At 43.9% G+C, this 25,096-nt stretch overlaps 1 protein-coding gene across 4 annotated transcripts in view; it reads right to left on the minus strand.

Moving 5' to 3' along the window:
* The window catches only part of LOC138453575 (scavenger receptor cysteine-rich type 1 protein M130-like), a 500,179-nt gene that overhangs the window by 246,724 nt on the left and 228,359 nt on the right, over positions 1–25,096 (minus strand). For all 4 annotated transcript variants that reach the window (XM_069606566.1, XM_069606582.1, XM_069606572.1 and 1 more), the window contains one exon: positions 8,441–8,542. In XM_069606566.1, the coding sequence (XP_069462667.1) occupies positions 8,441–8,542 (102 nt within the window). The remainder of the gene's footprint in view (positions 1–8,440; positions 8,543–25,096) is intronic.

Here is a 25,096-nt window from a genome sequence, read left to right on the forward strand (position 1 = left end):
CTGCAGATAGTGGTTCCCGGGGTATGCCTCTATGGTTAAGCCCCTTCAGATCCTCATTTATAATTCAACTCCAGAACATCTGCCATGGTCCCACCATGCTAAAGACGCCTTTGTTACCATAAAGCAAGCACGCGAAATGTCCCTAGCGATAGGTCTGCCTGAATATGATAAGCCATTTGTATTGTACTGCAATGGGCACAATGGAGTGGCCCAAAGAGTGTTAACACCGTTGCATGGTAATAAGCATCGGCCCATGTCATACCACAGTATAGCACTCGACCCGGTAGCAGCAGGACTCCCAGCTTGCCTGTAGGCAGCTGCCGCTGATGCCCTGTTGATAGAGCAGACCAATCAATTGGTACAGGGCCACCCTGCCACATTTTCAGTACCCCATTCAGTGCTGGTCTAGCTGCTTAAGGGGAAGACAAAGCATGGTTTCAATTCCCTTTTCACAAAGAATAGGAAATTGCTAAATTGTGCTGCAGATGTAATATAGAGCAACTGACTTGTCTTGGACCCCCCTTCTCTGTTGCCCACCCCACAGGATGGAGTACCAGATGATTGCCTAGTGGTTGTCGAAATACTTCGGCTATCTCCTGATGATTTATTTGATGTCCCACAGCAGAACCCTGGCCTGATGCTCTTTGTTGACGGCACATGTGTGCGTAGCCAGGGGACAGGAGAACCTCCCTCTGGTTACTCTGTATGTACACCCCACTCCATCTTCGAGGCCTATTTATTGCTCATTGCCAGGCCTACACAAGTCGTGGAACTTGTAGCCCTCACACAAGAATGTACCCTGGCATGGGATAGGTCGGATACGGTTTACACCAACTCCAGGTGCACACATGGTGTGGTGCACGATTTTGGTGTCCTATGGAAGCAGGTTTAAAAGCCACTTTTACTCCATATTCCCAGCTTCAAAATATAAGGAGAAAAATCCACACACTTTGGCAACTTATCTTGATCCCTGGCTCCAGGATTCAACACAAGCTTTCTCCCTTTCTCACAGAGCTTTAATTATTCTTTCATGGAGATTCCCAATACTTCATTTCACCTTCTTCATTGGTCCTCCTCTGTCCTTCCTTTAACAGTCCCTTAACTATTAAGGCTTCCCCTCCTGGGTTGCCTCTCACGAAAGGTCTCCTCACCTTGGTTAACATTGCATCACGTGGTCACTCACCCTCTTATGCAGCGTGTGTTGCCTCTGTCCTCCTATCACCTCCACAGGTTCCCTCTCTCTGACATTGTTAATGGCGTTGGTGTCTGAAATTAAGTAATTAATCCCTCCTAGGGTTCTTCAGCAGTTTCATCGGAAAGCTCCCTTTGTCTTTCTCTCAGTTGTCCAGTTTGCAAGCCCTACCTTTGCTTTTTGGGGTACACTGTTCATCCTTCTTCCCCTCTAGCAGGATCACCTCCCATTGATCTTTTATCAGCTTTTCTCTCTTACACGGAGCTGCAGATATGCTCACATCGCTGTAGACATCAAAGACAGACTTCAAAACGTATTGATTGATATTATTTGACAAGGACACTTTACCACATCTGCATGCACAAAACTCTGAAAGTGGATATCAGGCAAAATCAAGCTTATGCAACCTACAAAGAACCATGTGACCACGTATCGAAGACATGACATTATTGGCCTAAGCATGAAGGGTTCCAGGCTGTTGATTACACAGGTATCATCACATCACTAGAAACAACTCAAAGCATCCACTGTTTGAAGCAAAGAAATCCCATTGCTCACAAAAGGAGCACTTCCGCCTGCCCCATCAGAGACTAACCACTAGCCCTCTCAGGCCCCCAACCTAAAATAGGTATGTCTCTGCCACACTTGGGTGCCAGTCCACCAGACATGAGTGTGTTCATGTACATATGAAATATTTAAGTGTCACATCCAACCAAAAAGCTACTTTTAAAGATAATAATCTTGGAAAAAAGATGATTTATCAAAGGATGTGGTGAGTGAAAAGCTGAGCTGGTGTTGATACTAACTTTGTTCAAATTGATTGTTTTAATAATTGGCAGTACATCAGCTGTCAATGAACACATGGCTCTTGGAACACTAGAGGATTAAAAAAGGTATCTGCTATATTGGTCAAGTAGAGAAAATACCTTTTTATGTTGTTTAAATTTGCTTGGTGTTTGCCCAATTGTAACTCATCATTATAAAGATACTGAATGTTTTTTAAAATGTCAGATACAGTAGGGGCTCTGCATCCAACTATGAGTTTAATTATATAATTATGAACATCAGAGAGCACTGTCCAAGCTCAGACTGAATATTTAAGGAAACGCTCAGCCTTCACATTCTACTTTTAGTCCGTTACTCTCATCAAATCTGCCTGGTCACAAACCTATAGGTGTGAATCTGCACATCCACAACTTACTTTTGGGAGTTGCCAACTGTCGTATTTTGCATGATTCCCATTAGGTCCTAGAACCCTCCATGTTCTGCCAGAAAAGAAAAAAATCTCACAGCAGTAAGCATGTTTATACCTCAGTTAGCTAAGTGGGGACTGCAGGAAGGAATATTTATACATAAGGGTGGGCCTGAGGCAGACACAGGTGTGCCCATAAGGGAATCAGGAAGGTTCTTTACAGGGCAGTGCATTCAAGTAATCTGCAGTGTATCATCTAGTAACCCTCTAGAGGAGCAGCTCAATGCCTCTGCATGACGTCCCACCCCCTCCTGTCTGGATGCTGGCGGGCGAAAATCATGCCAAGTTTGACTCCAGCTGTTTTGACTATTCCGCAGAGAATCTTCGAAGAAAGGTATCTGTTAAGAAAACCCTATCAGATGTATCCCTGAAGAGATGACAATCTGTTGGAGGAGATCCCCAAAGGAATATGAAAATGGGAGAAAGAGAGGTTGGTGACGTCACAAGAAATGAGCATGACGCACTGAGAAGACTGGCTGACGAAGAGAATTTATGGATCTTATAGAAACTGATGATGAAGTAAAGAATCAAGTAAACTTTCAAATATGAAAAGAGGATTGCACGTGCGAAGAGCACTGAAGAAAATGCAAACTGTTCAATGACTGTACAGTTGTTGAAACGCAAGTAGATCAAATAATCTTAGAAGCTGACTATACATAGTGAATAGACTGCAGACGAAGCCACCATTAAATAGAACCTGGACATTGGTGTCACAACTTTAGTAAGTTCAAACCCATAGAGAGAAGGGCTGAGGGCTCTGTCGCAGCCGAAAAGCAGCTATGAGCATGGAAGGATCGAGCAGGGCTGTCTGGCCTGGTATCAAGACTCCAGCAGCCAAGAACTGGTTATCTATCCTTGAGCGGAAACCGTGAGACGCTGATTCATCCTTTGATAAGGTGCTAAGAAATAACACCATGAGTGCCAAGTTTATTAATTCAAGTCAATTAATTTCTGGAAAATGGGCCGTATTGCGGTCTCCTGTCACGTGAGCCAAGGATGGAAGTAGAAGTTGGGCACGCAGTCCAGAACTATGATAAGCGTGTGCCCGCACTCCCTTACATTCCCAGAGACGAGAATACATTGCAAGGCCAAGTTCAAAGTCAATCTTCATGGCAGAAGGCATGGGTGATGAGAAATGTTGAGCTAATTGGGTGAGGAGGTAAAGTCATGCCCATCTCCTGACACCTGGGGTATGAGCTTACATGCTGCTAGTGAATCAAATGTTCCAGAGGGACACGGGCGTGCCAACCAATTGTAGAGGGACATATAATGAAGGTCCTTATAGTTTATTAGCCAATGGTGTTTTGCATTTCTAATAACTGTTGAAGATGACTTGCACAAGGGGTCGGCATGAGTTGTTCCACCTGACAGTAGATACCCAACCCCAACCTGACCCCTTATAGAAAGTGTACTTAGATGTTCTGCTTGAGCCAACCACAACCCCCCTTAGGTTTTCGCTTATTTGCCACATAGTGTGACGTCACGTATGACAAGTTTTTGTAATAAAAGTGTTGTTTTTTAATGAAATGCTTTGAGGGAAATGCTTTGCGACGTCCATTGATGTCCGTTGTAACTCCCTGTTTTAGACAATTGATATTAAAACAGTAAACAAAACTTTGCCTTCTTCCTGAGTTGGTTTGATTATTTGGTGTAAAGAGTTACTCTGCATCCCATCCATTGCATGAGACACTACACAATTAAGGACCTTATGTTCAATCCCCAAATTAAAAAGGTGTCCTTCCTCTTCTTGTCTATACCTATACAAACCGCAAATTAGTTCTGCGGCCATTGACAATTTCAATCTCTTTCTTTTGTTACTTATGAATTAGGTGTAAACTTTTTTAAAGATTCTCTAATTAATTACTGAAATTCTACCAGAGGTTCAGACACTTGAAGTAATTAAAATCTTTTTCATGTGATAAGGATTACTTGACAAAGATCAAAGGACGACTCCAAACTAAGGGTACACATTTGCAGATTTCCATAGCAAGAGACACCATGGTCAGTATAACTTTCTCTGAGGACAATCCCACATGGGCAATTCTCTCCCAGTTTCTCCCAGGATAAACCCACCTGGGAATTTCTCTCATTGTGCATGTCACCAATGTGATAGTTAAGTCAGGCACTAGGAAATGTGATTAATCAACCACGAAACAGCAAATCAACAGGCAAAATTAAGGAACACTCAGGACCAAGCAAATTGACACATAGGGCAATGATGCCTCATGCATGTTACTACACCTGGCCTCCCTACAGTCACTGCTTCCCTTATTACAAGTACCACTCTTAGTGTGGGCAATTACCTGGACGTTATACCTACCGCCACCCAACTTAGCTGCACTCAGCGCCTTGCACACTAAACCCATGGACTCCACACTTAGACTCGCTGATTCCTACCTAAGCATTGCACCGCAAAACAGCAACATCTACCTTAACGATCCGGCCTTATGGCTTCCCATTTCGCCAAAAAAGCCCTCTCCTAACCTACCATGCTCCATCGCTCTCAGGAGCGAAAGACTAGGATCCAGACTCATGGGCAAGAAGGGTCACCCTACGTACCCGAACTTACACTCGAAAACAATGACGCTTAGCCCGCCCCTACAAACACCCACTTCACCTATGCCCTCTCACCCTCAGACCAACACAGCGTCTAAAAGCAACGCTGGTTTAATCAAAGCTGCATTGATCAAAGCAAGGTCCTTAGCTGCCCATGCTCTGGACATCGCTGATCTCATCAAGACTCAGGAACTTGACTTCATCGCCATTTCTGAGACTTGGTTACACGCGGCATCTGGCCCTGCACTCTCTCTAGCCATCCCCACAGACTACTCCATTATCAGATGTGATCGCACCTTGAGAGGTGGAGGAATTGCATTTATCTCTAAAAACTCATTAGGACTCAGAACCATCCCAAGCACTAAGGTGGAATCTGCAGAGGTACTCTCTGTCAAGCTCGGACTGTCAGCCAACCAAACGGTCACCATCCACCTCATATACAGACGCCCAGGTCCACCCACATCCTTTGTGGATGACATCACTGCTTTAGCACTCGACAATGCAAAATCTAACTCGCAAACCATCATTGTTGGCGACCTCAACCTAGGACACCGAGACCCTAATGATACTGCGGCCCTCGACCTTGCTAATACCTTATCAGATTTAGCATTTTCACACCACATACAGTAACCTACCCACATTAAAGGGCGGTCCCTTGACTGGCTCAGTGACACCAATTGCAATATTAGCGTACTTTCCAATGCCCCTTGCATCTGGTCTGACCACCACGTCATCACCTTCAGTATTGAAGCAGCCTTACTACCTACACCTCCGGTCGCCCCAGCCACCCTCACTAGAAATAAAAAGAACATTACTGCAGAAAAAATACTCCCCCTCATCCTTCCCACCCTAAACAATGCTCCTGACACTTGTACAGACCCTACCATCTTAGCCGACATGTACAACCAGTCTGTGCTTGCAGCCATCAACTCTATTGCCCCATTCAAACTGAGGAAACCCAAACAACGAGCTCACTTCAATTCGTGGTTCACTCCGCAACTCAGAGTGCTACGCAAAGAGAAACGGACGGCAGAGTCACGTTGGAGAAGTCACCATTCCGACGCCCATAAGGACGGTCTCTTGATAGCTACCCTTAACTACAAAGTAGCTCTACTTCAGGCAAAAAAAGATTCCTACAGCAACCGCATTATGTCTGCCCAGTCTAACACCAAGGAACTGTTTAATAGTCTCAAGGAACTTGAGACACCTGCAGCCCCCCCGACTCCTGTACTAAAGATAGCTCTTGGTGCTCAAATATTCAGTCAGCACTCCTGGGTAAAATTGCCACCCTCCAATCTAAAATTAGAGACAAACAGAATGCCTTACAGTCTGACCAACCATTGACCACACCCACACTCAATACTCACCAAGTTAATCTTTCTCATAAACCTTTCTCTTTCTCCCCACTCACCACCGTTGAAGTAGAGGGAATCATAAACAACCTCAAACCATCCAATTGCCAAGGTGACCCTTGCACAGCACCCATTATCAAGGAAGCATCTCATGAATTAGCCCCTTTCATTACAGCCTTCATAAATGCTTCTTTCAAGACAGGTATTGTCCCGGATAACCTAAAGGATGCCTGGGTTATCCCACTCCTCAAAAAACATACCCTCGACCCTAACATTCCAACTAACTTCAGACCAATCACAACAGTCCCATTCTTGCTTAAGATCTTGGACCGTGCAGCTTACCTGCAGATTCAGGATTACCTCGAACTAAAAAATCTTCTAGGCCTGAGACAATCAGGATTCCGCCCTAAACACGGCACGGAATCAGCTTTGATTGATTTAAAAACACTAAAGGACAATGGGAAGTTAGCCCTTCTCCTTCTCCTCGATCTTTCTGCGGCTTTTGATTTGGTCAACCACCAAATACTATGCCAACATCTTAAATCCGCAGCCCATTTCTCTGACTCTGCCAATGCCTGGATCCACTCATTCCTGAGCAATAGATCTATGAGAGTCTTCTCACCTACGGCATCAGCTGACCCCTCCCCATTCACTGTAGCGTTCCTCAAGGATCATGTGTATCCCCTACGTTGTATAACGTATTCACTAAGCCCCTCTTCGACGTGCTTGACTATCTGGGTGTCTCCTACACTAACTACGCGGACGACACACAGATACTCATCCCTATCACAGGAGACTACACAGCTGACACCAAAGCCCTCAATGATGTCTACTCGGTCATTCAGGCTTGGATGGCACATCATGAACTCTGCCTTAACGATGATAAGACCGAGCTCCTACTTCTAGATTCAAACCATCAGCTTAACAAACTAGATCAGACCTACAATTCATTCACCATCGACGGCAACAATATTAAGGTCTCCAAAGAAACCAAGACCCTAGGCGTCTATCTTGACTCCACGCTTTCCTTGAACAAACAAACGCTGTTAGGTCAGCATCTGCCTATACTTGCAAATGTATCACCGCTTGTAGACCCTTCCTTAACTCGACCAATTGCATCACCCTCGCCAGAACTCTCGTCATGGCCAAAATTGGCTACTGCAGTGCTCTTTACCTAGGGACTAGCCAGTCTAACCTCAATAAACTGCAAATTGTACAAAACAATGCCTTAAAGGCAGCCTTAAACATCCCGAGACGTTCCCATATCTCCTGTGTCAGATCGGACCTACGTTGGCTCCCGGTAAAACAAAGAATTGCCCTGAAAACGCTAGCCTTGACTCACAAATGTCTTAACAACAATGCCCCACCTTACCTATCTGCCCGCCTCACACTACACACATCATCTCGTCCAATTAGAGCAGCCCAAACTCACAGCCTCACGTTGCCTAGATTTAAACTCCAAAATGCGGGCGGGGTGAGCTTCCTTGTCCTAGCCTCCAAACTTTGGAACACGCTTCCCACTCCTATCAGAACTGAACCATCGTTCCAAGCCTTCAAGAACAACGCCAAAACTTGGCTGTTCTCCCATGATCTATGAGACCCTCACTCTATCTAGTACTCTTGTGTGGCTTAGGTCATGCTTATACACCTCACTGTACTTACACTACAATCTGCCATGGTACTCTTTCTGTACATCTCGGTATATTACTGTATATTGTGTGTAATCTCTTTGTAATTAATTAATTCTGTAATTAATGTACTTAATGTAATGTAATTACTTGCTGTAACATGTTTTCAAGAGTATGCGTCCGGTTGCCCCTGGGCCTGGTTCTTTGCACTTTATAAATAAATAAAATACAAAATACAAATACAAATACACGGGCCAGCATCATCAATACATTCATTAGTTGAGTGAGCACTGCAGCAACCAATGCATTCACTGAGCCTTGTACCCCAGCTGCATTCACTGAAACAGAAGGAACACTTGCCCCTGGCGAAACAGATGAAAGTGTGTAGTAGAATAGAACCTGTAAATAAACAAGCATCCACACTTCACAGGAAATGGGTAACAATGCTCTGTTTGTTTACCTGATGACGATTTATCAGAGGTTTCCACTTTTGATGGTGGAGTTTGGCCCATCCAATCGCTTCTGATGGTCTGCAAGAAAGTGCCCAACGTCTCCTCTTCCACTGTGATAAGACAAGTAATGATGACATATTTATTGTAGGGCTAAATCCACCCTACATGAATGCTCTCATCACTTTTCACAGACTGCACATGGCTGGAAGATAGGTTTATATTTAAAGTCCAGTATAACTTATTTGAAATAATGAGTGGACCCAAACCCTGCGTGCCAATTTCTATCTGTCCTGCTCAAGAAAACACATTTCTAACTTTCTTTCATTTGGATATTCCACCTCTTTGTTAATCAATTTATGACCAATAACAGTATTTTTTTCAGTTGCTGTTCATGTGTATTTTAATAGGACCTTTATTATACAAATACCTAGGAGTCTGGATTGACAACTCCCTGAAAGACAATACCATCCAGAAGTCCCTGTGGGACAAAACTAGAAACTTAACAGCACAACTAAAAGCAGTAGATAAAACATTTGGAAAGTTCTCGTGGATCCCAGCACTGCAATTCTATAAATCAAAAATTGTACCAGCTTTAACATACGGAATGAGTGCAAATCTAACACTCCCCCCGGAATTTTGGACTAAGTTGGAAGGCTTTGTGTGAAAGCGGTGTTGGGCCTGCCAAAGTCAGCACCCACTGCAGCAATTCGGCGCGATCTGGGCCTGGTGTCCCTAGCCTCAGTAGTTGAACAAAGTGCCCTCCAACTGTATAGAAAAACCCTTCTGCCAAACTCCCTCCCGGTTTTCCAGGTGGTAGTAGATGAAATAAAGAAAGGGGGGTGTAATCCTCTCAACACATGGGTCAAAAAACTACAAGGAAAACTGGAAGCAATAGCCTCCACAGAGGAGCTGCTGATCGCAAACCCTAACAGGGTAAAAAAAAAAAAATAGAGCAACAAGACTGGATCGCCACTAACGAAAAGATTTTGACCCACAAATCTCTCAAAGACCGGCCCCCTAGACACAACAAACTGAAAATACCCTTGAGATACTGTGAAAAATTCCCTGAGAAGGAACTGAGAAAAACCTTTATGAGGGCACACCTAAATATTCTCCAAACCAGAGAAATCCTGGCGATCAGATTACAGTCATCGACAGACACTTGTCGCCTGTGTGAAAACTTGGAGCAAACAGAATCAGTCAAACATCTCCTCATGACTTGTCCTGAAATGTCTAAGGAAAGAGAGGCGTACTTGGCACCACTCATATCCCAACCATCATTGGTAAACGAACAAATAGGTTGGAGTCAACTCATGGCAGGTGACTCAGCACGATGGTCCAGGGCGGCAGCGAAACTTCTGGACATAGCGCTGAAAAGAGCAAATCTACCAAAACCAATTTAAAACGTACAGAACCCAATACCAACCCTAAATCTAAAGTCAAATTGAACACTTCTCAAATTGCACTTCTCAAAGAATACGTGCTTTTGTAAAAATCTTTTAATGATTAAACACACAAAAAAAAATAGTACCTTTATTTGTAATCTTTCTTCACACATGGTATGTGTAGGAATGGAGGCTGGGCCACACGGTGATGCCCATAGGGCCAGCTTGATCTTCCAGCATTTTCTGGTCTAATGTGGACCACTGTCATGGCATAGCACACTCTGCTGCGAGCAGTTAACCAATGCTACAGACTTAAATTGCCTTGAAATAATTGAACATAACTGTTTTCCCTGGCACTGCTCAAGTGGTTTGATGTGAAGGGGACAAATTGAGCTTTGCTAACTCAGGATACTTTCCCTGGTGTCATGGACTATTTTTTGATCTATATCTCCACTCTTTGTTCCCCCTATTTTCACAAAAAAGGAAGCTACAAAAAATGACGAAAAAGTGCTGTCTTCTGGCACTAGATGAATGGTGCCGCGGTCTTCCATTGCAAGTCCATGGCTAACAAGAGTTCAGGATGTGCATCTGCCTCTATTTGCCTCAGCAATCAAACATTGATAGATACACTCAAGCACCACAGTGGGAATCCCAATAGCGGAAGCACTCCGAGTTACCCCTAAAATGGGTAACGTCCATTTATGTTCCTAACATGGAGTAAATTGTGTCCCCAAAAATCGAATTCCACCAAAATGTACCGATTTCAATGCCGTGAATCTGGATTTGTTTTGTCATTTGAATTGTTGCATGCCAGACAGTGGCAGGCTCTCATCTTCAGAGAGCCCGAGCTAACAAGGGCATTATACCATAGAAAGGAATGGTGCAAGCTCTGAAGTGCGGTGTAAAATGTCTTCAATTAACTCCTTTTGGAAGAGATGAGTAGGCAGGCCTTCCACTATACATGCCTTGCCACTTGGCCTTGCTGCCCTAAATGTTCTTATATTTCTTATTATGCTGGTTCATCTTGTCATCTTTATAGCTTCATGTGTGTGTGTGTGTCCCCTCCAGCACCTCCTCCCCGTAAGTTTGGTTAATTCCAAAATAAAAGAAAGTGCACATTATGACCAGTAAAACATTTTCCACATGCCAGCATTTGTAGCTGAGAAGTAGGTTATGGAACAGTGTAATCACTGATTTAGTCTCAGCATTTGAACCGTGATTGCTATTCAGTAAGACTCTTTACTGAGGAAGTAGTTACATTAGGCTATTGTGGTGTGTTGTGTGCATCTAACCACCCAGGTTAATACCAAGGTGCAAAAGGTTGGGCAATAGGCAGAAACAAAGGGAATTAGGGCCTACTTAGAAGGATCTTTAGCAGTGTGAGGATCGAAAAGTGATCATCAATCTCTTCCAGGGATATGGGTTAATCGTTCCAGAGGTTAAAGGTCTTGGATGAGAAAGATGATGCCACAGGTCTTGTAGCAAACCTTCAGGGTTAGCAATAGGCGATTGTTAGCCAACCATAGTTTTCATTGTGGCTGGTAATGTGTGAATTTATGTCACAGATATTCCCATGGGAACTAACAACCTTCTTCCCTATTCGCCAGTCAGAGAGAACTACCGAGCACAATTGCTAACTGACCAATAGGGCAAACGGTGGAACAGGAATTGGTCCCGCCAGACACTTTGTAGCTGTAAAGAAAAAACAATTTAAGTACACATCTATCGCAAAAGGAATCCCACTGACCTATCCCAACCTCTTCCGCCTCTGTGGTATTGATAGGTGATGTGATAGTAACAAGTAGGAAAAGGGGGGAACCGAACCTGGGCGGCACAAGTGCGCAGATAGGGACAGGGAAGGCCAAAAGGCCAGAAACACCAAATCCAGGGAGCAGTTCCACAATGCAATACACAAGGCAGTCCAGAGTTCACAGGCAAAGTTCCAAAGTTCCAAAAACGCCAAATACAAAGAGTGAATCAAAGAGGCGGTCCAATGTCCAAAAGCCAAAGTTCCAATGTTCGAATATCAAGGTAGCCAAATCGAAAGGGAGATACAAAAGGCAGTCCATTGTCCACAAGCCAAAATCCAAGAGCCAGGAAAGAGAAGAAAGCAAATCCAATTTTTTTTTTTAATTAAAATGTTTGGTTTGATTTCACAAACTTTGCATTAAATTCTTTTTCACTTTCATATTTTTTTAAAAAAGAATAAAAAACAAAAGAGAACATTTTTTTCATTTGCTCTGTGCATTTCTACTCATTTTATAATCTCAGTCCAGAATTTGATTATTGTAATTATTAGCCACTGATCATTTCCTCTTAGAAGATTAGCCCATCTTTCTTCTGTCGTCACTGTTTTATTCGAAATTCTAAAGAAGCTTCTAAATAGTTCTCTTTTTTCTTTCAGCATTGGACACACCATAATTAGATGGAATAAAGTTGCTGGTGTTTGCAGTTCTTTACAAAATCTACAGTTCACAGAGGTAGACCCAGTTTTATAAAATGTAGCTAGATAGTCCCTGGTTGGTAGTATATTCAGTCAAAATCTTAAAAATAAATCGCAAATCGTCTTATGCGGAAAATGACTTAGGTATTCTGGTAGTTCATTTAAGGCTCTGACTTCTGTGTCACATTTAAGAAATCGCTTATAGATTTTTGTTTGTCTATTGTTTTTATCCAGTCATTCGTTTTTAGTTTTCTTTTCGCTTGCCGGGGTCTCTTTGTCAACATTTCTTCTGTGATTTCTTCCGCTTGCATTTTTCTTTTTATTGTTGTTGTCCATTTCGAAAGAGCTGTCGTTTGAAATGCTTGTTCTTTTCTTTTTAATATTTCCAGTGATGGAATCAGATCATCCGAAATGATTTTTCTATAAAGGTCCATTTGTTTCCATGTGACTATATATTCAATTGATTATAAACCTAATTCAAAACGGATCCTAGCAATCGGAAATTATTTGGGGAGAGCTAACGTTTTCCGCCAATATAGACCTTCTTGGACGGACCAGTTAATGACCTTCTCATTGATTAAGGATTCAGTAGCATAGGTTATGATTGGGACGACCTTTTGCCTGTGTAGTAATATTGTGGCCTTCGCTGAGTATGTACCATACTTTAAATGAAAGAATCTACCTTGTCTGGCCAAGGATTTAGCCTTTTCTTCGATGTTTTCGTACCATTCTTTTTCATTGTTTGAAGGATTTATGAGAGCACCCAGATACTTTATTGTCTTTGTGATCATAATTTCTTTATTATGATGCAAGATTTTTATGGGATGTTCATTTTTCCACTTCTGACTGATAAGTTTCATGATCTTGGTTTTACACGTATTGATTTGGAGATCATTTGTATACATGTAATCTTGTGTTTTATTCAAAGATTCTTGTAGTCCGGATGTCGTTTTATCTAGTATAATAATGTCGTCAGCATAGATAAGTGCATGAATCGATTTGTTGTTAATTCTTGGGGGATTTGCTTTCGTGTTTTCAATCTGTTCTTCAAAATCGTTAGTGTACAGGTTATATAAACAAGGCTAATGGGCAGACTTGTTTCAACCCATTCCAAGTAGGAATGGCTTCTGTGACCAAACCAGCATTTGTCAGTCGAACTCGAATCGAGGTATTTGAGTATAATTGGATGATTGGGTTTAAGATGTAAGTGGGGCAACCCCATGCTGTTAATTTGCTCCAGAGCTTCAGTCTGTTTACTGAATCAAATGCCATTTTCAAGTCTATGAACAAGGCATATACCTGTTGGTTTTTGATAAGTGCTTCTACTTTTATCATATTCAGTAACAGTAAGTTTACGTTTGTTCCAATTTTTGTCACAAAGCCAGTTTGCCTTTCCGCATGTTTTCCATTCCTTGCTGCTCAGGTGTTCAATTGTTGTTGTAGGTAGCTTGCAAATAGTTTTCCCAATGGGTCTAGAAGGGCTATAGGTCTGTAGTTACTTGGCGTCTTCCGGTCTCCTGTTTTGTAGATTGGGATCAAGATCGCAACTGTCCAAGTGTGAGGGATTTCTTTTCTTTTCACTATAAGTTCCAACAGATGAAAGACAAATTGTGCCCAAACTTCTGGTGTCGCTTTGAGGACTGCATTTGAAAGCTCATCCGGGCCAGGGGCTCGTGACGAGTTCAAGGATTTGATTTTGTTTGTTATATCCTCGATGTCCCAGTCAAATTTCCAAGTACACTGTTGTGGCCTTAAAGGATGACAGGATGCTGTAAGGGGTTCCAACTGTCTTTATTGTAAGACAAATGGGTGGACCTTAAACTGCCTTAACTCGGGACAAACATTTACTCACAGTTCGGTTCAGCTCAACTTCATGGCTTCCCTGTTAACCCACTGTGGGAAGGGTGTGCACAATGATGGCATGCTGCAAGCTTCTAGGGCCCCCATGTAGCCTCCTGTGGCTGTGGACTTATGCCCTAGAAGCTGTGACTGGAGGCTGCTCAAAACCTACTGTTATTGCCTCCTTATCAGGAGCAGCGCTGTGGCATGACCTGCTTGGTCTGCCGCTGCATCAACACTGGCGGGAACGTTTTCCCGCGGAGCGTGGGCTCGCGAGATCACGTTATGCCGAGATCTCGCGAGAACACGCTCCCGCGATCACGTGATGTCCCCACACACCTCCTTTGCTGGGAAAAGGATGGATGGTCATTCCATGACAAAGTCTGCAAACTTGCTGGGCTTCCTTCTCTCTCTCTGAGGTCTGCTTAGATCTGTATCTGGGGCAGGATTGCTGGAATACTCTTGAGGAGGTGCGGGTGATTCGAGTTCTCCTTGTCTTGTTCTTCGCTGTGCCTCCCTGGGTGTAGTTGGAGAGTTGGGGCTTGAGAACTCGTTGCCATGCTGTGGCTCCAAGGCATCTCTTTATGAGAGGCGAGGGTTTTCGAATGTCCCCTGGCGGTCTTGATCTTCTCCGGTATCCCGGTGTGGTTGTTCCCTGTCTTCCTTCCTGCAGTACATGGCCACTCTCTCTAGATTCCATTTCCTTCCGTCGCTGGTGCAAATGTGGTTTGACCCTCTCTCCATGACTTCTATGGGACTGCTGTATTTGGAGCCAGTCGAAGTGTCTTTGTGGGGAAGGCGTATTTTCACCAGGTCACCTCTGTTAACTGCTGTGTGTCGAGCGGCTCGACGCAAGTCCCCTTGGGTCTTCATGGCTTCTTTGTTGCGCTGCATGCGAAACGCGACGTCATCCATGTCCACGTCTTTGTCAGCCCTCACTTGATGGAGCCAGGGTGGTACCAGTGAGGATGCTGCCCTTCTCCCCCTCAGCAGATGGAATGGCGAAACACCTGTGACGGCGTTGAGGGTGAGGCAGTGGGCTGCTACAGCTTCCTTGACTGTCTTGTACAGGTCTAGGCCCGAGGCATGAGCCAGTTGTAGCGCCCCTTTGATAAAGCGGTTTGCCCGCTCAACCAGGCCATTGGCCTGTGGGTGGTATAGGCTTGCTCTCCACTGTCGAATGTTGTTGAGCTTGAGAAATTTCTCCATTTCTCGGGAGACTAGCGGGACTCCGTTGTCTGTGACAAGTTCTTCTGGTAGACCTTCCCGCTGGAATACGGCGGTGAGTGCTTCAATGACTGTGCTTGTGGTGATGTCTGAGGTGAAGTCAGCTTCCACCCATTTGGAGAAGTAGTCGACCATGACTATCCCGTATTTGTGTTCTGGGGGCATGTTGTCCAGGGGACCAATGAAATCCAAACCTAGTTTTTGCCACACCCCTTTGGGGACTTCGGTGGGCAGCATGGGGGCATGCCTCACGGCTAGGCGCTTGTCACTGTTGGTGCATTCATGGCACCTTTCGACCATTTGTCTTATGTCCTGGTCCATGCCTGGCCACCAGTAGGTGTCGCGTTTCCTGCCTCTGGTCATGTTGCATCCCAGGTGGCCTGAGTGTGCTCTGCACAGTATCACCTTGCGGATTCCGCTGGGCGGGATGATTTGATCGCCTCTGAGGATGAGACCGTTCATGGTGGTGATTTCCTCGTTCACTTTCCAGTAGGGACGAAGGCCTTAGGGGATTGCTCTCGTTTTATTTGCGGGTGTAGAACCTCAGCCTGTGCAGTACAACGTTCTCCTTATTGGTGAACCTCTTCACAATGCGACGAGTCGCTTCCTTGTAGACGTCGTCGTCATCATCGGCCGCAGGTATTGCCTTCAAACTGGCAAAAATGCGCTGGCCTTCAACCCCCAATGCATTTAACAGCATCGCCCTCTTCCTGACGGGGGCATACCGCGTGCCGCCCACTGCTTCCAGATAGGTGGAGAAAAGGGGCTCCCACTGTATCCATGGAATTGCTGGTGTCCCTGGTGAAGGGAGAAAGGCAGGGGGCAGTGTGGCACCTTGCATGGAGGGCCCGTGGGTATTTTGATATCCTCGTCGCCAATTATGTTGTGGCCTTAAAGGACGACAGGATGCTGTAAGGGGTTCCAACTGTCTTTATTATAAGACAAATGGGTGGACCTTAAACTGCCTTAACTCGGGACAAACATTTACTCACAGTTCGGTTCAGCTCAACTTCATGGCTTCCCAGTTAACTCACTGTGGGAAGGGTGTCCACAATGCTGGCACGCTGCAAGCTTCTAGGGCCCCCATGTAGCCTCCTGTGGCTGTGGACTTATGCCCTAGAAGCTGTGACTGGAGGCTGCTCAAAACCTCCTGTTATTGCCTCCTTATCAGGAGCAGCGCTGTGGCATGACCTGCTTGGTCTGCCGCTGCATCAACACTAGCGGGAACGTTTTCCCGCGGAGCGTGGGCTCGCGAGATCACGTTATGCCGAGATCTCGCAAGAACACGCTCCCGCGATCACGTGATGTCCCCGCATACACTCATCATTTTCTCCGTTTGTAGTCAAAATGGATGTTTTGCTATTGTATATTTCTTGGTAATGATTTACCCATGTGTGTGGGTCGACTTCTTGTATTAAAGTTTGTTGGGTAGCTTTATCATTCATCATTGACCACAGAATTCTTGTGTTTTTGTTTTGTAATGCACTCAAGATTGTTTCAGCATCATTTTGTTTCATCATCGTCTTGTTGCTTTTTAGAAAATTAGAGTATCTTTGTTTTTCTTTTTGTATCTGTTTTTTGAGGTCTGGATCCTTCTTTGCTTTCAAGTGCCGTATTCTCTTTTGGTGTTCTTGTTTTTCTTGTTTGATTCTTTGATTGTATTGATGGCTGTGAGAGCTTTTGGGAGTACTCTTTGATTTTGTTTGTGGATACTTATATTTTTCTAATATCCATCCATATTCCAGCTTTTCTTGATCTTCCCGAGAGGCCACTTGAAAAGTTGAAAGTATTTCCCTGGCTTGATGATTTCTTATTCTTAGTTTATTCAGCCCGTTGTATACTTCTAGTTCAGGGAAATTTATTTGGTCATAAGTAGTTTTGTGAGCAAGCCATGAGATTGAGATTTGATGGTGATCACTTTCTTCGTTTGGGAAGTTATTGGTTCCGGTTATAAATTGTTGTAAAGTGTCAGATGCAAATATGTAGTCGATAACTGAGGTGGAAGTTTGTTGTGTCCAAGTCGGGCAAGGTATCCCCTTTGCATTCATTGATTGTTTGGTTAAGGAAATATTGCGAATTCTTAGCTCTTTCATCCATTTCCTTGCCCGTGGTGACATTTCTTGTAACATGTATTTATTACCCTCTTTATCAAACAGATGCATATTGAAATCACCAGCTATGATAAATTCATTTCGATTGTTAGCTTGTATGATGGAATCAATTTCTTCACATACAGCATCGATTAACTGATTGTCATTGATTGCAAGCGGGTTCCAATAAATGTTAAAGATTGAGATACTCCTATGTTCCATTCTGCGTGTCTTGTTCTTATCATTGTTTTCGGGATTGTATGCTGGCATGCTAATGGTAATATATTGACACCAAGGATTGATGTTCATTCTAGCGTTTATAGACCATGTCACATTTATTTGCATCAGAATTAACATTCCTGAAGACGGTCTGCCTGTCTTCGATGGTATTGCGGGGTTCAACCAGTTTATATAACCTTCACATAGGATCTCCTCGGTTAATAAGGTCTCTTGTAGGCAGATTATTTCTGGTTTTGCTAACATTGTGGATTGGTTTCTCAAGAGATGTTTGTAACCCCTTGTGTTCCAGGACATTGGGGATATTTTATGTGCCTCGTTTAATTTGTCCTTTGGTTGTTATAGGTATGTTTTCCTTGGTTGTCTGGAATAGTTGAATTTTTCAGCTACATTTGCTTGCTTTGGAGTATTTGAATGATTACTTCGGGCGATATTATGATTTAGGTCATTCTTTTTGTTATTTTTCAGCCTTTGGTCGACAAGTGTAATATTCGTAGAATTTTTGCTAGCCATCAATCTGGTTACGTATATTTCTTCTGTCTTGAAGCCAAGTTTTCTTAATAGATTGTTTGCTGCTAAGACACGGTGCATGATTTCTTCTGAGTAGAAGTCAATGTGGGCTTCCTCCATGTGTTTCTTATTTGGAAAGATGATTACTTCGATGTCGTTCGTTTTTATATCTCCCAGTTGTGGGATTGCTTTCAACAGTCGGAGAATGTTGGATCTGTTTAAAGACAACAGATCTTCTGAATTTGGCGACAGTTGAAAGAGGGCCACTCTATAGGCATACGTACTACTCAAAGGATTCTGAAACTTGGGTCTCATAATGGGAGAATCTCGGGTAGGGCTCTGCTTATCTTCTTTTTTTGAATTCTGTGATGTTCCTGTAGAGGACCATGTTTCATCGCTCGAAACCGCGGAATAATTGAAGGATTCATTTCCCCCTTGGATTATCGATTCCTGCAGGTTTGTCGTTGAGGACAATATTGAGTCATTATACTCGTCGATAACAATCAACTCCTCCTCTTGATCATTGGCAATGATAGAGGTATCTTCTGATGAATTCCCAATTATTAGAGGCTCTGTTGCTATTACTGAACTTATTTTCAAGTTCTTATCGTGTCCAATTGTAGCTGAGCCCTGGCTTGTTGTCTGCTTGTTGTTATGACGGTTGATCTCAATTAATAGGTCGTCCAATGGTTCCTTTGATGCTTGTTTAGCTATTTGGGAAATTGGTTTTGAGCTGGATGTATTAGCCAAAGCCAGAGTTGGAGCTTTGAGCTCTGTATGTTTCATTGCACTAGTCTGCTTAGTTTGTGGTATTTTGTCATTCATTGATTTTTGCACCCTTTGTATATTTCTCAAAAATGCACGGGAACCCGTTTGCGATTTTTTATTCGCTTTTTTGTGAGTTGGTTTTGTCAGGTTATCCTGTCCTATTGATCCACGTTTTGTAAGATCAAATATGTCAAAGGGTGTGCACTTTGGAGATTCATTAGTATCTATTGTCATTGGTTTTAGCTGTGAGTTTATTTCGATCATCAATGGTTGCAACTCATACTGTGTTGTTTGATCGATGTTATTTTTATTTAGGCAACCTTTTTCTTCAGTTTGAGTTTCTTGTGTTAATATGTTAAGATGAGGTGTTATTTGTGAATGTTTTTTTGCTTTTTCGTCTATTAGTCTTTTTGTTATAGTTGATACTGTTTCCATTAGATTCTGTTTTTCAATATGCTCCACTCTTGCCATGTCTGCTAAGCGTGATTGCCATGTCCTTGACGTTTCTGCCTCGTATTTCATTCTTTCTTGTAAGCTATTTGTTAGAGATTCAAAGTGGGATTGTTTTGTCATGATCATCGCTAATAGCGTTGCTTGATCTTTTGTAGCATCGAACATTGACTCCTGTATTTTCAAGAATGGAATCATTGCATTTCACAAAACTGCAGTTAAAGTGTTTTGCAAGTCCAACATTGTGGTAGGTATTCTCAATGGAGAATTAATCAAGTCCCTTGTGCCGTTTGAGTGCATACTTATCGATGTGGATTCCTCAGTCTCAGATTTTTGATTTTTCACATAGCCGTTTACTTCATTCGTACATGTTTTTACTGTTGTTTTACTGTCTTTGTGGTTATTTGGCGTAGAGGTATTTATTTGTTTCGTAAGGACAGTTGAACGTTTTCCATTAAATACCTCTTGTCTTTTGTCTTGACAATCCATTAGAGCATCTATCTCTGTTATATCCAGTGACAATCGTGCTATCCTAAAGGGGAGAGCCTACATATTGTCATCACAAAGAGAATGAGTCGGACGATATGTTGTCTGCCACTGTTGTTTAGCAATCCATGCTCTCTCCTTTAAGGATGGTGTAAAGCAAGAATCATCCGATCTTATTTTTTTTAGTTGATTGGGCTCCGCATCACCTTGGGTTGGTGTCTCTTCGACATGAGCCAGAATGGCATCTGTCGGCTTCTGTTGATTTACAATTTCAACTGTTAAAGGGTATACCGGATCTGTCAAGGTTCTGTTTGGATAATGTGTTTCAGTATTTACAGTGTCCTCTATAGTAAGCGAGCTTTTTTGTGTTAAGTCACTGCTGGTGTGTTTTAGGTTGTGTTTCAATACAGTATTTGCTTTGGTTTTAGTTGGTCTTGGTTTCTCCTCTATATGCGTGTTAATTAGTTGAGGTTTAATACTGTACTGTACTCTGCCTTTGTCATTCAATGCTAACGTTTCTTCCAGTTTTTCTTGGAGTCTTGTACAAGGTTTTGCATTATCCATCTTTTTCGAGTTAAGTTTATGAACAAGCAGTCACTTTAAAGTACCAAGCATTATATGAAATTAGTATCTTACCTAGCCTTTTAGCCGCCTCCAGCCGCAAACAGCAGACAATAGCTCGCCCTTTTCACCACTCAGGCTTCTCGCCGCACGCAAGGGTCGAGCAGTTCTGCTTATGAGGCTGAAGCAGGGGGAGTGGCTTCCGAAAGTCACGCGACACGGGTCACGTGTTACAAGGGGATGCCGCTCACTTCAAACTGCTCGCAGCTGAGCTGGGAGTCTTACGCGATTTGGAGCGGGTGTTTTCAAATCAATCCCCCTCCTGTCTACAAGGCAAGTGTTTCCCAGTTCTTTACATGAACAAAGTCTTTTCCAAAGGTAGCAGCCGCACAGCAGACAACAGCTCGCCCTTTTCACCACTCGGGCTTCTCGCCACAAGGGTCGAGCTGTTCTGCTTATGAGGCTGAAGCAGGGTGAGTGGCTTCCGAAAGTCACGTGACGTGGGTCACGTGTTACAGGGGGATGCCGTTCACTTCAAACTGCTCGCAGCTGAGCTGGGAGTCTGACGCGATTTGGAGCGGGTGTTTTCAAATCAATCCTCCTCCTGTCCACAAGGCAAGTGTTTCCCAGTTCTTTACACAAACAAAGTCTTTTCCAAAGGTAGCAGCCGCACAGCAGACAACAGCTCGCCCTTTTCACCACTCGGGCTTCTCCATATCCAAATGCCACCTGCCAAAACAGCTGAGAAGCAGTGCAAAGCATGCAAGAGCGGTTTAAATAGTCCAATGTGGACCTGTTCCGGGTAGCGACATCCTCAGTCACCTGAGAACCACAGCGTCATGTGATCATTGTGTACGCCTTCGCCGATGCATCATAACACTGCACAGTATCGGCCAAGCACCAAGGAAGCCACCACTAACGTTGCAACATCCAGCCCCGGAGGACACCGGAGTACACCGGAGTACGGTGCTGCAGAGGAGAGGTAGGTAAGTGCATGAAAATGTAAAGGTTATGAACACGGGGCTGAAATATTGATAGATTTATGATTAATGCATAAAGTTTTGAATTCAATTGTTTTGTTGATGGAATGCCAATGAAGTTGAGGAAGGATTGGAGAGAAATGTGATCCATTGGCAATTTTTACAATTACACCCAGAAAGCAACATGAAGTGGCCTCTTTGACTAAATGATTACTGCCCATACAAGGATGAACAGTGGCTAAACTACTTTCTCTGACCTCACGCGTCTACAAAATAGCAAAGATACCCAATCATAAAGGTAAACCAAGCAGAGATAAGAGATACACTTCTTTTGTCTTTTATATAAGGAGCTCATGGTGGCAACAGTAAAGATAGACACAAGTGATCACAGTTCAAGGGTGTTTATTAAACGGTATCAGTAGGTTGGAAAATGCCTAATCTAAACCTAAATATAAGATGGGAGTAAGCTACGACCATCAAATAATAATAAGGCAGTCCTAGTGGTGTCTTGCCAAATAAAAGGGCCTATACTAAAAATAATCTATTGCCAATACTTACAACTAAATACAAAAAGAGTGTGGGATAAGGTTCATAAGAAAGAAAGAAGTGTTCACAAATGATAAGTCAGGATGTGGTAGCCTGGGGTTTCCGTTCACCACGTTTTGAGGATGGGAAAAAGCGGGACTCCAGAGCACATCACACTCCCAGCTTTCCCAGCACGAGACTACAATTCCATTCTAAAGTATCAGGCCCTTTGGTGGTTTAGCTTCTTTCTACAAAAAGTCTCCTGCCTCCGAGGTCCTGATGTGTTCAAAATAACAAACCAAAGGTTTTTTTCTGTATTTACGTTGTGTGATGACTTTTCACCCTTGGATCCCCCTCTTCGGGGCTCAGACCCTTCTCGAATGTTAGCCTCCCTCTGTCAGATTCACTGTGGCTTTTATTCCAAAAGATTTCAACTGTCGCATTCTCAAGTTTTTTTAATCAGTTCACTGTGGACCTCCCTCTGTCGGGTTCACTCTTGTCAACACAATATTCACTGGGGCATCATGCTTCACCCCTTTCTATCGGCATCCCTCCATCTGGTTCACTCTTGCCAACCACACAGTTCCTTCTCCTTTTTCACTATGCAGGATTCATCTCCCTTAGCTTTCCAATAACTTGCTAGTCAAAGCCTTTCGACTGTGTAAGGGATTTTACTAGACCCCTGTATGACCGCTTGACCTCCTCATTGCGACTTTCCTATGGCTTCTGGTCTTGTTAGTTTCAACTATAAGGCAATTAAGCAGAGTCTCCCGTGTGAGCATCCACATCGTGTCGGACCACTCTGGAGCTGGATCTCCCTTGAAGAGTTAACAGTTCTTTGATTTCCCTTTAATTTGCCACTTTCATCTTTCGTTCAACACAGTTCGGTTTGTTATTGGCTCACCCCTCGACTCGCCGGCTGTGATGAACCGCTTGGCTTTTCTTTTCTCTGGAATCAAGGACGGTACCAGAGTAGCAAGCGTCTCCCCCTGTCCTGATTATCAGTGTAGGAGGCCCATGTGTACCGTTGACATCTGCTGCAACACACACTGGCTACTATTCGCTGTCTTATGATTCCCGGGCTGGGTTGGTACGGGCAAGATTGCTTCTCTCCTTGTCACCCCTTTGTTTCTTGCCACCTTTCTCCTCCTCTTGAACTGCTGTGCTTGGATAGCTCTCTCGTCGTGCGGTCTGCCTTGCTTGTAGAGTGCTCTTGTACTCCACCTTTTATCCCTGTGGGGAAGGAAAAGGGCCGTCAGGTGTGTGTGATTCTGGTCCATTTCCTGACTTTGCCTGACCCTTGCGTTGAGATATGTCTGGTAAACAGCTCTGTTGTTAGTCCATTGACGTTTATGGTGTGCAAAATTGTTTGTGTCGGAAAGGGGGGGGTAGAGTTTCTGAGTATCCTATGCGGTAGGATGGGGGAAAAGGTGTTATAAGAAGGGGGATACCACATCTCCCCGGTCGGTGTCCCACTTCCACTCCCTAAGACTCCCCATACAGATAATCCTCTCTAACTGGACCACCCCCAACAACTAGATCCAATAGTGATGGCCGTGTCCTGGCCACCTGGATGACAGATCCCCAGGGACTATTGAGGGAGACACCTTCAGGTTTCTCACAGAGGGCAGTGAACGTAAGACAGTATCAACCCATACAGCAATAGTACAACCCTCCAATATAATGGAATGTCTAGTCAAGGTTCTATCAAAATATATACTTTTATTAAACACACCAATATGCAATGAAAACTGTTCCAGAAATACGAACAACAACACACCTTTGTGAAGGAAGGCAGACCAATGCAGAATGCAATGTTGCAAGCACTCTGGATACTAAGCACGGAGGAAAAGGCAATAAATCACTTTGATGTTGGTAAAAAGTATATTCCTTTTGGCAAAAAGGTGCAAAAGGGGGCTTAACCAGTCTCTAGGGTCCCAACAAATGGAAAAGGGGGGCTGCAACCTTTCAATAGTCCCTTAACCAGTTACTGGCAGTTTGACAGCAACGACCCAGGCTTCTTATGATTGTGTTGAGCAGGTTGAACCATGTTCATATGTGGCGATTCACGGTTATCTAGATGGGGATCAGGCATCAAGTCAAGTTCAAGTTGAGTCTCGCTATGGTCTGATGCAGAGTTTAAAGGTTGCAGGTTGATGGGGCCATAAGCGTTGGTTTGGTGCTTGAGCAGAGTTCAGTGACGTAGAGACTGGTGGTTTGAGGCGCTGTTCCACGAGCAGTTCAAGGCGTGGTGGTTCGAAGGCTACCAGAGTGGCAAGCTTCATGTTCAAGCCGGGGCAATTGATGAACTCTGCTGGTGCAGTGTGTCAGTAAACTGGTTTGAGGAGCAGCAACAGCAGTTTGAAGAGGTTTGGAGAAGTTCCAAAGGCAGCACTGCAGGTTCTGTTGGTTTGAATGCACTTGAACACGGTCGATGATGGTGCAACAGGGGTTCGACATTGTAGAATGCAGGAAACCAGCTGCTTTGCTTCTTCAATTGCTCTGTGTCCCAATCCGGGGGCCCACTGACAAAATTAATCTTTGTTCTCTTTCCCCCCAACCCGAAGGCCCTGGTTTACACCTGCAGGTGTCCTTCACCTCAAATGAGGTCTTACATACCATTGTAGATGGCAGAGTGGTGGGTCTTGCCCCAGCAGCATGTCACCCCCAATGTGCCCTCAGGATGGATTGGGAGAAAAGCTTGCCTTTCCCTTGGAACACTCATTCTTCACTAATGGAGAACTTTGGAAAGGTCTGCAATCTCAAAAGAGGTCCAAACTAATAAAATAAAGAGTGGTTGCCTGTCAAGAGTGGCACTATATTAAGAGTGGCACAGGACACCCAGAAAGGGTTTGGGTGGTTGTGCCAAATAAAGTGGACAGATAAGAACACACACAGCGGAAAGGAAAGAGAACGAAGAGTAAGCAAGAGTAGCAAGGGAAAAGATACAGAATGAATACCCTCTTGGGGTGTATGCAGATACAGGAAAAGAGTATTCCACGAACCTTGGAAAAACTCTAGCCTTCTGCACAGTTTGCTATAACAGAGGCCCACGCTGATTGCTCATGACTTGGAACAGCAGCTCTGGGTGTCTGTAATGTAGAAACAGGACAAGGGAAGGGGCAGAGGTTGACTGATGGGAACCAACAGACAAGCTCTGTAC

The sequence above is a fragment of the Ambystoma mexicanum genome, chromosome 1p (genome assembly GCF_040938575.1).
Source record: "Ambystoma mexicanum isolate Mex_15411 chromosome 1p, UKY_AmexF1_1, whole genome shotgun sequence".
Classification (NCBI taxonomy): domain Eukaryota; kingdom Metazoa; phylum Chordata; class Amphibia; order Caudata; family Ambystomatidae; genus Ambystoma; species Ambystoma mexicanum.